The sequence below is a fragment of the Salvelinus alpinus genome, chromosome 36 (assembly GCF_045679555.1).
Source record: "Salvelinus alpinus chromosome 36, SLU_Salpinus.1, whole genome shotgun sequence".
NCBI classification, from domain to species: domain Eukaryota; kingdom Metazoa; phylum Chordata; class Actinopteri; order Salmoniformes; family Salmonidae; genus Salvelinus; species Salvelinus alpinus.
This window is the reverse complement of record NC_092121.1, coordinates 18,168,899-18,185,131: the sequence shown is the minus strand read 5'-3', so window position 1 is coordinate 18,185,131 and position 16,233 is coordinate 18,168,899. Positions and strand designations below refer to the sequence as shown.

General features: G+C 40.7%; 1 protein-coding gene across 2 annotated transcripts in view; it reads left to right on the top strand.

The window, feature by feature from the left end:
* Positions 1 to 10,377: 10,377 nt before the first annotated feature.
* LOC139564777 (forkhead box protein K2-like) overlaps positions 10,378 to 16,233 on the top strand; it is a 32,550-nt gene continuing 26,694 nt past the window's right edge. Inside the window, exon 1 of one of the 2 annotated variants that reach the window (XM_071384570.1) lies at positions 10,378 to 10,912. In XM_071384570.1, the coding sequence (XP_071240671.1) occupies positions 10,620 to 10,912 (293 nt within the window). In that variant the 5' untranslated portion in view covers positions 10,378 to 10,619. The remainder of the gene's footprint in view (positions 10,913 to 16,233) is intronic. The other variant, XM_071384569.1, reaches the window with a different exon arrangement.

The window sequence follows — 16,233 nt, the reverse complement described above, 5'->3', positions numbered from 1 at the left end:
TCCATTTCAAGCACTGTCATTACATTGCTGCAAGTCAGGGATTGCTAAGGAATAAGGTTGGACCATTTGGCTTTTAAGTTTTAATGGATCGTTCAGAGTAGTACAACCTGTTGATGTGGTTGGATACCAGTTTTGCTGCTGTTTCCTACAATGGAAGAATTTGAAGGCGTGCTGAAAATCAGAAGAATGCGACTTGCGTTTTAAAAAGGTTGTGGCTGGAAAGGCCTCTCCTCATTCTTGTAAAGTCCTCAGCCGACAGGAATCCAGACCGCGTCCATGTCCCTGCTATGGATACCTCTTCTATGGGTCGCTGTGTTTTCTTTCTCATCCTGGCTTTGGTCTTTGACGTTGTCGGTCTGATCCTATTTTTCCTGGGTATCTTTGCTTCTCTGAGTTTCTGGGACTTATTTGTGCTGTCGGGGCCCCTGCTCATCTTCCTCAGCCTGGTCTTCTGGATATTCTGGTACCTGGGGAGTCTCACAGTGCCTTACGAAGAGCTCATCTTGCCAAAGTGACACCTTAACATGGTCAAAGGTGACCCACCTGACCAATGGCTGGTCCCCCTGGACTGACAGCTTGACCCTCACAACTTTAAGGAGTTGACAGAATTCTGGATTCTGGGTGTTTGATCATGTTTCTCATTGGACTGTGAACCGGAGGCCCTTGTTTTCTTTAAAGAAGGTTTGAGCTTTAGTTCAAGCGGTGTGTGTCTGTTTCTGATGATGAATAATGAATAATGATGAAGACATGGCTGTTGTTTCAAAAAATATATATACTTTCCTCTGTTCAGGAACCTGTTGGACCCTGGAACAACTCCAGTTTGAAGTGAAGAATGGCATATGCACCTTATTCTACCCCTATGATGTAGAATGACAAGATGTCATGTACAGACAGCCAGGAGTTCATCTGTGCTGGGTTGAAGTGGGACATGAACTCTAAAGCACTTGGGTCCATCCTTAAAGACTGCATCAGCACATATATTTAACTCCTTTTATAGAATGTGTAAAATAATAAATATTTGTTAAAATAAATGTTAATTTTTTTATGTTTTATCCTCAAAAATAATATCAGAAAGAGAAGCTTCAAAATGTGACAGACTCAACATTTTGAATGACTCATTGACTCATGAAGTGCTTCGAGAGACTAGTCAAGGATCATATCACCTCCACCTTACTGGCCACCCTAGACCCACTTCAGTTTGCATACCGCCCCAACATGTCCACAGACGATGCAATCGTCATCACACTGCACACTGCCCTATCCCATCTGGACAAGAGGAATACCTATGTAAGAATGCTGTTCATTGACTACAGCTCAGCATTCAACACCATAGTACCCTCCAAGCTCATCATCAAGCTGGAGGCGCTGGGTCTCAACCCCGCCCTGTGCAATTGGGTCCTGGACTTTCTGACGGCCGCCCCCCAGGTGGTGAAGGTATGAAGAGACCCTAAAATAAAAGGTGACATTTTCTGTCGCCTCATATGAAACATTATATCTCTAATCCAAAGTATTAGAGTATAGAATCAAATTAAAAGTTTTAGCTTCACTGTCTAAATAAATACATACGGGAGTGTATTAGTAGTGAGGCTGCCTGAAACTAGTCTAACTAGCAATGTAGGTTCTGCTTTAGGATGTGACAGTAGATCCACCCAACCAAGAGACAAACAAAAAGAGTAAACATCATTCTCCAGCAATGACTAAGGATTTCTAAAAGGACGGCGACAGAGACAAGTCTAGCTGAATAAAGCAGGGAGACTACAGAATCATTTGACTGACATATCAACCCTAGTGTGCACTGTTTTTAGTGACATAAAATTATATTTGTGTGACATGACAGAGAACACAAAATAGTGTTATAGTCAAACTTATTACCTTAAAATTATACTGAACAAAAATATAAACACAACATGGAACATTTCAATGATTTTACTGAGTCACAGTTCATATAAGGAAATCAGTCAATTGAAATAAATTCATTAGGCCCTAATCTATGAATTTCAATTGACTGGGCAGGGCTGCAGTCATGGGTGGGCCTGGGAGGGCATAGGCCCACCCACTGGGGAGCCAGGTCCACTCACTGGGAAGCCAGGCCAAGCCAATCAGAATGAGTTTTATTACAGACAGAAATACTCCTCAGTTTCATCAACTGTCCGGGTGGCTGGTCTCAGACATTCCCACAGGTGAAGAAGCCAGATATGGAGGTCCTGGGCTGGAGTGGTTACATGTGGTTGTGAGGCCGGGTTTGACGTTCTGACAAATTCTCAAAACGACTTTGTAGGCGGCTTATGGTAGAGAATTTAACATTATATTATCTGGGAATAGCTCTGGTGGACATTCTTGCAGTCAGAATGCCAATTGCATGCTCCCTCAAAACTTGATACATCTTTGGCCTAATGATCCTGCTGTTTAATCAGCTTCACACATGTCAGGTGGATGGATTATCTTGGCAAAGGAGGAATGCTCACTAATAGGGATATAAACAAATTTGTGCACAAAATTTGAGAGAAATAAGCTTTTTTGTGCGTATGGAACATTTCTGGGATATTTTATTTCAGCTCATGAAACATGGAAGGTACATGTTGCGTTTATATTTTTTGTTCAGTATAGTAGCATCTATTGTAAGTACAGAATATTGCGCAATAGACGGTATACAAACATTCAGAATATTGATTCAGTCAAACTCAAACAAGTAACAATTACATGTGTGCTTGTGTTAGTTGTTGTATGTGTGTATACAATGTGTGTTCCCTTTATTCACTCTGAGTTGAAGTTTGACTAAGGAGAGGAAGTTTTCATTATGCCTATCCTCTGCCTCTCGCCCCCTGGGATTCCCCTTGCCCTAATCAGCACTCTGGGCAGCATTAGCTCCCTCTGACGCCCTCACGGAGAGTGTTATTAATGAGTCCATTTGGCTGTGGCCCCGGCCAGAGGTAATGGAGGAGAGGCATTAGAGCAGCTTCTCCTCAGGAGCAGTGGTATGGAAACCACGCTGATCAGAGCCTCGCGGGACCCTGGGTTTCCTGCTAATGCTCCATTTCAGGTTGCCATGGTGGCGTGAGTCATAAACATCAGTAGCACATTATCACTTCACACTCCAGTGGCAGAATATTATAAGGCCTTGACATGGAGAGGTGAGGCAAGAGTTATGTTGCCTGTTTTACACATTGTTTACAATTATGGGCTTGTCCATCAACCTACCACAAATATATACTCTAGCATATTCTCACACAGGTGAGGCAGTCTTTTAATACACCTGCGTATCACTCTTTGGTATACAAGCAGTTTGTATACAAATAAGTACAAGCTGTTACATACGAACCATAACAAAACAGAATAATCCTTTCACAAATATTTGCTCTTGTACCATGAAATATCAAATAATTTCGATTGTATGATTGCCAAATCTATTGAAAGGGTTACTGCCTACTGTATGTTGCCAGCATGTAAGAGATCCATATAGGAAAAATAAACATGTGTTGTAATGATCCACATTGTTCATATGGCTTCTGACTCGAACACAAACAGCTAAAATGGAGAGTGCACGTCACATTCTATGGCCTGCTAAAACAAACTGGGTTTAGCAAAACACTAGCTGATGCAGTACTGTCGTGTTTTTCATGTTACAAAAACAGTAACATAAGTCTTCAAAGCATTTCATGTTCATAAATAATGTTATGAAATGACTGAACATGATTTATCAAATCAGTTATTATGCCAGGATATGCATTATTCCTGTAAACCTCTGGTACAGTTTACCAGCATTCTGCTGCGGTTCTCCCATCTTGTGAATATTGTTAAGGAAGGTGCATGCCTCCCTCCAGTGGTAGCTGGTTATTCATATAGTTTATTAGTGCATTCATCTCAAAATAATAGTTTCTGTGGTGGTCTGTCCAGAAACAACCACTCACCCCTACCCCTGGCACTTGTGTAGCTCTTAAAGAATTTAGGCATTTGTAAAATAACAGACTTTCTATGCATCTTGGAAAAACAGAATCCATCGGATTTGGTTCCAGAGTAAAGATTTCAAGGTTCCCTGGTTTAAGTGTCAAAGGGGGCTACTCGTGGTCTGCTACCATGGGTGTGAATTGGATAGGTACTTGACTGGTGATACTATGGCACTGAAAGCTTTAACAAAGATAAACCAAAAAAGTACATTCCTAGCTCAGACCTAAAAAGGTCTTTATAGTGACTCTGGCATGTACACTGGTTCAGTGTCACCTTAATTATGCATGCACATAATGGTTCACCAGCATCCATAAACATCTAAAGAATAAGCTACAGACCAGCCAAAACAAGCATGTAACAATTGTTCTTAACCCAGAGCCTCTGATATTGTTTAAAACGTAAGAGTCTATACGTAAGAATACCTTTCTATATATGGAGCTGTGGAGCGGAACAAACTACCACAACAACTTAAAGCCATACCGACCATAACTTCATTAAAAAGGACCTCAAAAGCTAGCTGATGATTGAACAGTAGAACTATCTTCATGTCTGTACCTATGTAATAATGTATTTATGTGTAACGGTCGTCTTGTGGTGAATGAGCGGACCAAGGCGCAGCGGGTGATGAATACATAATGAATATTTATTTACAAGACGAACACTGACACGAACTACACTTGATAATTAACAAAATAACAAAACGACGTAGACTGACCTAAAACATGAGAACTTACATATACACGAAGAACGCACGAACAGGTACAGACTACAAACAAACGCTACAGTCCCGTGTGGTACGAACATACATACATACATACATACAGACACGGAAGACACTCACCCACAAACAAACAGTGAGAACATCCTACCTTAATATGGTTCTCAATCAGAGGAAACGTCAAACACCTGCCTCTAATTGAGAACCATATCAGGCAACACATTAAACCCAACATAGAAACACAAAACATAGAATGCCCACCCCAACTCACGCCCTGACCAACCAAACACATACAAAAACAAGAGAAAACAGGTCAGGAACGTGACATAATGTCTGTATCTATTGAATGTAAGAATGTTTCTATGTCTGTATCGACTGTATGTAATGTTTTTGCACCATGCACTTTAGGGACCTCAATGGAAGTAAGTCATTGACTTTTTAAAATTTTATTTAACCTTTATTTAACTAGGCAAGTCAGTTAAGAACAAATTATGTGCCTAAGGTATGGAGTTGTTTTTGCACCAGACCTAAGCCTTATTCCTCACCTTTGGCAGAGAGGAAGAGGCAAATTATCTTTGCCTTTAGAGCATTGATCTTGAAGAACCATAGGGGAAAGCAAATCCCCTGGGTGGGCCACTTATCCTATATTCTGAACCAGTGACAACCCATCACTCAGGGCAGGTCAACTGTTTGAGCCCCACCTGTTTAGCTAAAAATATATATATATATATATATTTTAATGTAGTTAATAAAGCCACATTCAAACATTGTCTCTTTTTTGCTTTCTTGAGTAAGGCAGCTCCAAAATGCAGGTGTTTCAGCCTAGCTCAGTGCTTCTGTGGTGGTGGAACAGTCAGCGGAAAATACATGGCGTAGGGGTTGGTAATGTTCTCTAGTTGCGCCGTGATTGGCTCAGTCTTCTGTCACTTATGGGGACACTACGTAACTACAAAATCTACGGGGAGAGCTTGAAAATTCAAGCCCTTTGTGTGCTGCCGTAAAGTTACATAATAAGTGCCCATCCAAGAAGGCTCAAGGTCATTGGCCACAGATAAAATTACATCAAATCACGTTATATGTACCGTAGCTTTGATTGGACCGATCATGTGTCACGCCCTGATCTGTTTCACCTGTCCTTGTGATTGTCTCCACCCCCCTCCAGGTGTCGCCCGTCTTCTCCATTATCCCCTGCCAGTTTGTCAAGCTTAACAGCGTTTGTCCTGTCAGCTCCTGTCTTTTTCACTGCCTCGCTTTCTCTCGTCCTCCTGGTTTTTGACCCTTGCTTGTCCTGACCTTGTACTCGCCAGCCTGACCACTCTGCCCGTCCCTGAGCCTGCCTGCCGTCCTGTACCTTGTCCCACCTCCGGATTATTGACCTCTGCCTACCCTGAGCCTGCCTGCCTTGACCTGTCATTGCCTGCCCCTGGTGTTACAATAAACATTGTTACTTCACACGGTCTGCACTTGGGTCTTACCTTGATTCCTGATATCAACATCATACTTTCAAAATCTTAGCTAGCAAGCTATACAAGCAGTCATCATCATGAATCACGTTGACAATCTACCAGCAAATCCTTTTCAATCCTTGTTATATGAAGAGAAAGTATATATAAAATGTATTGGTGCTCATCGGCCATTGGACATAAACATTACACAACAAAAATGTGTGGTTTGGAAGGAATCAGTGGCTAACTGCAAGCACTGCAAAGCAATCAATAGCCTGCTATTCAGTTGAGTGAGTGAGTGGTCCAAGTCTGAGTTTAAGGGTCTCTTTTCTAAGCTTAAAAGGATAAACATTGAACATAATGGGCCAGATAAGTTTGAATACATTGGCCATGTTGTCACTCCTGTCGTGTTAATCAGTGTCATTAAACTACCTCAACTGGAAACCTACCGGTATGTCATCTGTGCCCTTACAAGCACCTGGCATAGTGCTAAGAAAACACTAAGAATAAACAGTCCAACAGGTCCTCCACTACAATGCCAGACTTTGATGACAAAATTTTCCCACAAGGACCGCAGCGCCACCTTCCTGTTCAAGTGAGCACAGCACAACAAGGTGAGTCCAAAAATGTCTTGTATGCTGCTGCATAAATATGTTGTGTAGTAAGATGTTAGTAGCCCATGTGCCTCACTGTAATAATTTGGTCCCTTTCCCCCTCATAACTTAGCCTACGGTTCTGACTTGGCGTACAGGGAGAATACTGTAAGAACAGCCCATGTTCTGAATTCTGTCGCTGTACATTTCAAAAGTACTGAACAAATAGTTATTTTGACTACGTCCGCACTAGCTCGCTCATTTATGTCTTAATCGAAATTAAGTATTGCCTCTTATCAACTCGTCATCCCTTTATGTTTGTACATCTCAATTGTCAGTAGAAACCACATTTGTTTAAACGTCTTATGGCTGCAGGGGCTGCAGGGGCAGCCATAAGAAGAAGCTTGGATGAAAGGTACACAGAGGTGCCCATAGTAAACTGCCTGCTTCTCAGTCCCAGTTGCTAATATATGCATATTATTATTCGTATTGGATAGAAAACACTCTGAAGTTTCTAAAACTGTTTGAATGATGTCTGTGAGTATAACAGAATGTGGCAGGCAAAAACCTGAGAAAAAATCCAAACAGGAAATGGGAATTCTGAGGCTGGTCGATTTTCAACCAAGATCCTATTGAATTCACAGCGAGATATGGATGAGTTTGCACTTCCTACGGCTTCCACTAGATGTCAACCGTCTGTAGAACCTTGTCTGATGCCTCTACTGTGAAGGGGGGCCGAATGAGAGGGGAATTGGGCAGGTCTGCCATGACCTGACCATACTCTGACCATGCGCGTTCACATGAGAGGGAGCTCTGTTCCATCGCTCATCTGAAGTCAATGTAATTCTCCGGTTGGAACGTTATTCAAGATTTATGTTAAAAACATTCTAAAGATTGATTCAATACATCGTTTGACATGTTTCTACTGACTGTTACGGAACTTTTCGACATTTCGTCAGCTTTTAGTGAATGCACTTCCTGACGTTAGATTTGTTTATCAAACACGCTAACAAAAATAGCTATTTGGACATAAATGATTTGGCGGGTATCTGTATGGCTTGCTTTTGTGGCTGAACGCTGTTTTCAGATTATTGAATATTGTGTTTTGCCGTAAAGCTTTTTGAAATCTGACACAGCGGTTGCATTAAGAACAAGTGTATCTTTAATTATATATAAAACATGTATCTTTCATCAAAGTTTATGATGAGTATTTATGTTATTTGACGTGACTCTCTGCAATTTCTCAGAATATTTTGGAGGCATTTCTGAACATGGCGCCAATGTAAACTGAGGTTTTTGGATATAAATATTAACTTTATCGAACAAAACATATATGTATTGTGTAACATGAAGTCCTATGAGTGTCATCTGATGAAGATCATCAAAGGTTAGTGATTCATTTTATCTCTATTTCTGCTTTTTGTGACTCCTGTCTTTGGCTGGAAAAATGACTGTGTTTGTCTGTGATTTTGCGGTGACCTAACATAATCGTTTGTGGTGCTTTCGCTGAGAAGCCTATTTGAAATCGGACACTTTGGTGGGATTAACAACAAGATTACCTTTAAAATGGTATAAGATACATGTATGTTTGAGGAATTTTAATTATGAGATTTCTGTTGTTTGAATTTGGCGCCCTGCACTTTCACTGGCTGTTGTCATATCATCCCATTAATGGGATTGCAGCCATAAGAAGTTTTAAGGAAGTTAGCCATATCAGCTATGTCTTTAAAAAAAGGCAGTAAATGAGGCTGAATGAACTGTTTTGCTGCCAGACAAGTCTCTGCTGATAGCCAGGTGTAGCAATGTTAAGGATTCACTCCATGGTGCTGAAAAGAAAACAGTTTGTGGGAACCGTTTGTCACCGTTATAATGCAATTAATGTATTGTTTAGTGTTGTGTTGTGTAGTGGCTTTGCTGGCCTGTATCTAAAAACAAATTTGGAAGTTTGCCCCACCAAGATTTACATGCTAAAATCGACACTGTTTTGAACAACTAAGGAGAGGAGAGATAAGGAAAGCCACTATAGGATACTCCGATAGACCCCAGGTATGGTGTTCCAAGGTGATCGTGTAAAATGCCCTGTAAGAAAGATATATGTTACACAAGGTATAAAACAGTAAAAAGCAGGGGTGGGTAATAATTTTGGCTCCAGGGCTACAATGGGAGTTCAAAATTCAACGGAGGGCCGCACATATTTATTTTTGGTCCAATTTGTTTGTCAAAAGCAATTCGGGGGCCAGAAAAGAAGGCAGTTAGGCCTATTTGAAAATATATAAATCCATTACAATTCCTACATACTTTCTATCTAGTTTTATATGTTCAAGAGTGTGCAGGAGTGTTTAAAAAATATATATAAACAAATTATTATCCCCCTCCATTAATTTGTACAAAGAGCCAAGAAATTGTGTGTAGGGTTGTCTGACAAATCAAACATTATTTCTGATGTAAGCTGATGCTTCATGAAAAATATATTTGTCTCTCATTTGAAGGACAAGGTAGATATGCAATCCAAAGCCATACTGGCATACCCTGTTCAAATGAATGCCACTATCAGTACTTGTCACTAGAGGTGTGATCATGGTCTTCTTGCAAAGAGGTGTTGATGTTTTCACCCTCCCCTCCACCACCATCCTATGTTTACAAACAACCCTGGACTGGGAGGGGCATTGATTCCAATTGGTGACGTCATCGTGAAACGCACATGTTTCCATGCTGCAAGGCCACAGCGAGTCCCAAAAGACGTTGGTTATTGCAGTAAAATCAACGAGCATTCGGTCCAGTCTCCGTACCTGGTGTTTGGGTCGAAATTGTATACTGTATTTTCGTAATGAATGTTTCTAAAATGATGTTAAAGCTCTCAGACTACTATGACCTCTATAATTTACGAGAGGGGTCTCAGGGCATTCTGGGTACCATAACACAAACCGGCAAGCTGCTGCAAACGGTGTCCTATCAAATACCAGGCATGGAATCCGTAGTAGTCCTGGTGGTGGATCATAATGTATAGGCGTTGGATGGTGACTATTGTGGAAATTGTCTCAGTCTTTATTCTCGGCCTATACCAGCCATTCTTCCGATTGGCAATTTGTTCATCCAAAATGTCAAGCTTGTTCATACTTTCGGTTATATGGGACGTTGCTTTGAATATGTAAACATGCAGTGCAAAATCACAACGTCATCATCAACATAAATGTTGTTTTACGAATAATCCAATTCTATGGTAACAAAAAGAACACTCATAAAGCATGAAATCGTTGTCATCTTGGCAATGGCATCGTTTGAAGTTTTTTTTTTTAAACGATAGTGCCGGGACTTACATCTCGCCACGCATAATACGGGTCGTCACTACATACCACAGCCACAAAGTCATAAGCCCCGCCTATTTCTACAATTATCTTTTTAAAATGTGATTTTTAAACCTAACCACACTGTTAACCGTATGCCTAACCGTAATCTTAAATTAAGACCAAAAATGACATTTTCGTTTTCATGAATTTTTAAGATATAGCCAATTTTGACTTTCTGTATGTGGTAATTATTGACAACACAATGCGCGTACGCTACAGTTCAACCAACCTTGAGTCAATGATCAGCTGTTTCTTGTGTCTGATTGGTCTTCTCTTTGTAGCGTCAAGTGCCTGTTCATTTTTTATTGGGTTATTGGATTGTCAATCGTGGTATATCCACATGTTGTTTGTTTGGTTGGAGCCTTCTCCTACCCTTTCTCTCTGTGTCGCGGCGCTGGGTTGGAGCCGCTGTCCCTGGTCTGGCACGTTCCCTTACATTTTTGTGTTAAATTTGATGCCCCTTTTTTTTGATTCGACAATTTGCAACGGCATTTAAAACACCTACACGGGCATCTCCATACCGGTGTTTTTTTAAATAAGAATTTGTCAAATATACCCTTTATCCTGTAAAATGGCGGTGTTAAGCGGGTCGTCTGGGCCGGTTGCCCGGCTTGAGGGCCGTGAATTCGAATACTTGATGAAAAAGCGCTCGGTGACTATCGGGAGGAACTCGTCTCAGGGCTCGGTGGATGTGAGCATGGGTCATTCCAGTTTTATTTCTCGAAGACATCTCGAAATATTCACTGTTAGTGACGATACCACTGGTGGTGGAGATTTCTACTTGCGATGCCTCGGCAAAAATGGGGTGTTCGTGGATGGAGTGTTCCTCAGACGGGGTGCCCCTCCTCTACAACTACCACGAATGTAAGTTCAACATGTATTTAGAATAACTAGCTATCTTATCTTTGTTTTGAATTACCACAAAGCACGTGCTGTTGCAGCAAGACTAAGGGGTGGTGTTTGCCATGTAGGTTCATCTTTGCTAGCTAATTAACGTCAGCTAGACAGTGTTTGTCATATACTAGTAGCTACATGTTATGAACTGCCCTCCCATTGTTATAAAATATCTTCTGAATTAAGACAGCCAAATGTAGCTAGCGGTATTCGAACTTGATTCTACAGCACACTGTCTGTCGGCCAGCTTTCAGTTGATTTGCAATCACATAGTGTGTCATTATTGTAACTAGCTAGCTGTGTACTTGGTCATACAGGTAAACAATGTCATATAGTTCTGTGCAAGTGTTTTGTTAGTCAGGTGGATATGATCGATGTTTTGTTTATATTTAAGTTTGTGGGTGGCTACGTTGCTTGTAGGCCTGTATCTTTATAACATGTGTGATGTGCATCACTAGGCCATCACTCAATTGAACATTTCTGATTCGGGTCATTACGGGTCAGCTTTGCACAACTCGGAAGATAGATGTTTTGGTTCAGTTTGCTCCATTCACAAAATTATAATGGCAGGTCACAAAGGCCAACGCTAACGTTACAATACATAAGAAATAGTCTCCTCAATATTCACTGACCATTATTTTCCTCTTGCCATCACGGTAACATTACTCTATTCTCTTAGACCGATTTGAATTCCATAATACTAAAATGAGATTCTATTTCTATGCCAAATTCCCGGTATGCATAGTTTGTTTTGTCAGATTTGGCCCATTTTATTCTAAAGGAACTTGCAAAATACACTCCAATCCAACTCAACCATTAAATCTGAAGACAACCCTGTATTTAATTAGGGAAAGTCACTATTGTGCCATAATCCACTTTTGAATGTTTATATTTGATGCATAATTCACAACAAAATGTAGTGGGCTGCTGGGGCTCATTCATTGGTCAGTTGCCTCAGTGACATACAAACACAAAGCTGCATTCTTAAAGCAGCAGTCAGCAGTAGAAACAATAACAAAGTGGCCTCCCCAACCCTGTTTCGGTAAAAAGCTAAGGGATGGGGCTGGAGAAATGTAACCACTCTCAAATTCATATATAGAGCTATATAGAGCTATGGGTGCAAGGACTGACCATCCAAAATTATAGTTTCAAACGTGTTTTGAGGCTATGGGTGTGTATATATATATTCACTCTGGAGTGCCAGAGTGCGCACAAATTCAGAGTGTTGTCAGCGCACACTGGACGCTCTGCCCGAGGAGTAGGGTTGATCCAAGCGTTCTGACCTCACATCAGTCAATCACTCAAGCTAACTGGCTAAAGTTGGCTAACTTGCTAGCTACTTCCAGACACAAATGAGAGAACACATCACTCTGACCATTTCTATCGCCCTAGCAGAGCTGGTTAGGCTGTTTGTTATCTAGAGCGTTGGTGACTGTAACTGTGCTGCTGGCAACAATTTTAATATTTTTTTTGCCAATGTTTACTGACAGGTGATATTCAACTGGTGCTGCACTATTTGTAAATTCATCAGTTATTCTGCACTCTGGTACACTCAGATGAGAGTGCTCTGAAATCAGCGTGGAAAGCCAGAGTGAATTTACGAATGCACCCTATATAGTGTTTGTTTGCATTTACTTTGACAAACATTGGAGTAAAACATGTTTATTTTGGGTTGTGATGAGGTACGACATGAGACAAGTTATATTATTCAAGAATCAGTGGGGTACATATAATTAATTTATACGTTCAAAAATGGATGTAGCAACTGCTCATTGCCCCTTTAACTAACCACCCAGTCTTCTTACCCATTCATGCACTGTATCACAGCACTTTAGACTGAAGAGATGTTGATTCCTAACTAAGAAGCACAGTGGGCTCAAATTCCCTTATCAATCAGGTTGACGTGACTAAAGAGCTTTAAATCAGGGGTGTGTTTTATACGCTCACATCTACAGCTTCAAGAAAACCTTGTGATATCCTTATTTTGGAATTGGGCTTCATGGGTATAATGACTATAGTAACCCACCCTACCTAAGGCAAAGAATGATCAGGGAAGTGGACAGACAGTCTTGGCTTGGAGAGCTCTGGACTGGGGTTCTTTATGTCCCCTGGATTCCAACAGAATGACATAAATTGCCAGAATGAAGTAGTCACTGCTGCCCAGCCCTCCATGTTGTTGCTCTCACACGCCTACAAAATTACTCCATGGCATAGTCTTGCTATGACTGTTTACATCCTAACTGAATCTGTGTAAAGCAGTTATATTAGTTTGATGCTCATTGTTTGATCTCATTGGGATGTTGTGTTTTTCGGATAATCTTTAGGGATGATTATCTTGGGCAAAAAAGTGAAAGAAATAGAGAAGACTTGTTGTCTCTGCTGCCCTGAGCTTGGATACTTTTTGATCTTTTGAGGGTCCATTGTGTTCTACATCCTGGCATAACATAGCAACTGTGCATTTGCTTTTACAAAATGTTTGGTCTCATTGAGCAAGGATGGAAATTGGCAAAGGAGCCTGAATGTTAAAATGCATTGAGACTGTGGGAAAACTCAGCTCTTTGCAAAATGACTTGGGATTTCCATGCAAGCTTATCCTCTTAACCAAGCTTCTTTTGTTGTTGAAAACATTTAAGTATGAATTGATTGAAGCCGATAGTAGACTATATAATAACATTAATTGTCTGGTAGGGGGGTGGGTTTTGTGGTCTTGTGGAATTCTTTACCTCAGGTAGTAGAGATTGGGGGTCTGGTGGCAAAAGGAATTCTGTTTGTATGCGTCTGTGCCTGACTGACAGAGGATCAGTGAGCCCACACACACACACACACACACAACGTTGTAAAAGCAATGTGTGTTGGCTTTGGTCACACACAGCACTCTGCGAGGAATGTGATGTCTCAGAGCTCAGCATTCCTGTATCAAAGACACCCTGATGGGTGCCATGTGAGTGTGCTGCTGAGCACAATGTTGATGGTGCTGTTCTTGCTATTAGGTGATTTTCCCCTCAATAGCAGGAACAACACCATCAGTGGTCAGAACCAAGTAATATCAGGATGCAAGATGGCACATAAACCCAACAACCTCAATGACTAATTTCTCTGAACTAGAGGTCGACCGATTATGATTTTTCAACGCCGATACCGATTATTGGGGGGACCAAATAAAGCCGATGCCGATTTTTGTGTGTGTAATAAATGACAATTACAACAATACTGAACAATGAAGACTTTTATTTTAACTTAATATAATACATAAAATCAATTTAGTCTCAAACAAATAATGAAAAATTCGAAATTTGGTTTAAATAATGCAAAAACAGTGTTGGAGAAGAAAGTAAGTGCAATATGTGCCATGTAAAAAAGCTAACGTTTAAGTTCCTGAACATATGAAAACTGGTGGTTCCTTTTAACATGAGTCTTCAATATTCCCAGTTAAGAAGTTTTCGGTTGGAGTTATTATAGGACTACTTCTCTATACCATTTGTATTTCATATACCTTTGACTATTGGATGTTCTTAAAGATAGTTTAGAATTACCAGCCTAATCTCGGGAGTTGATAGGCTTGAAGTCATAAACAGCGCTGTGCTTCAAGCATTGCTAAGAGCTGCTGTTTGAATGAATTCTTACGAGCATGCTGCTGCCTACCACCGCTCAGACTGCTATATCAAATCATAGACTTAATATAATAAACACACAGAAATACGAGCCTTAGGTCATTAATGTGGTCAAATCTGGAAACTATAATTTCGAAAACAGAACATTTATTCTTTCAGTGAGATACGGAACCGTTCTGTATTTTATCGAACGGTTGGCAACCCTAAGTCTAAATATTACTGTTACATTGCACAACCTTCAATGTTATGTCATAATTATGTACAATTCTGGCAAAGTAATTACTGTCTTTGTTAGGAATAAATGGACTTTCAACAGTTCGCAACGAGCCAGCCGGCCCAAACCGCTGCATATACCCTGACTCGCTTGCACTGAACGCAAGAGAAGTAACACACTTTCCCTAGATAATATTGCCTGCTAAACATTAATTTCTTTTAACTATATATGCAGGTTTTAGAAAATATACTTGTGTATTGATTTTAAGAAAGGCATTGATGGTTAGGTACGTTATTATAACGATTGTGCTTTTTTTTCGCGAATGCACTTTTGTTAAATCATCACTTGTTTGGCAGGTGGTTAGCCTGCCATGCAGCCTCCTTGTGGATTGCAATTTAATCGCCGTCCAAAAAGGCCTATTACCGATTGTTATGAACACTTGAAATTGGCCCTAATTAATCGGCCATGCCTCTACTCTGAACATCACCAAATTCACTGAGGATACATTACATAGGATGAAGAAACAATACGCCGATCCTCAGCCCCTTACTACATGGAGAACGAATACTGTATACTCGTTATTGAGTGGGATCTGCATGGGGTGTGTGTGTGTGTGGGGGGGGGGGTCCTTGGTGGCTTCACACCATTTCTTTGGATACCTCATGGGTAACTCATTGTTAGAAAAAAGTTTGATCCAAATCAGATCTTAGGTGCTATATTTATTGAATATTATATGAATCCTATAAATTAAAATGACCAGTTGGGTTCAATAGATTAGCTCAATGTTGCAGGAATGCTAATCTTATCTGTTTCTAACAGAAATTATTTCAGAACAATCTGAGATGGTGGGTGTCGATCCTCTTTCTTGTGCTTTTTAAGTTTGAGCGATCCAAAGGCATCATTAGGCCTATTGAATATTGCTACCTGCCTCTACCATCAGGGATGCAAACTAATCACCTTTTGGCGAAATTTGCAGTTTTGAATCCAAATTCGGTGACCTACGTGATCCGTATAGATCTAATGATAAAAGTTTGTGTGGGGGGGGGGGGTTGGAGCAATACTGGCTGTATCCAAGCCTCAGCCAATCGTTTACATAACAGAATGCAGCGCAGCACGCGACTGAAGAAAGAGAACCAACTTACTAGTTACAGCATCAGCGAGCGCTCTGGAAAGGCAGCTTGCCAGTTACAGCAGCGCATCCCCTGAACGATAACGAAGAGGTAACGTTAGATGAGAAGCCTGACCATGGAGATGGGGGTGAGAAGGTGATGAAGCGTACTTCATGAGCTGTAATTGAAAAACTAATGGCATTTGGAAAGTTTGTGGTGAGGGAGAAAGTGTGGTGGAACTGGTATTAGCATTGTTAAGTATCTTGCTAGCTGGATCGAATTCTCAGTTAGCTAGCCAGAGAAATGTTGAGCAACATTAGCCAACTTAACTGATCAAATAATTGAGTTTATGGTGTG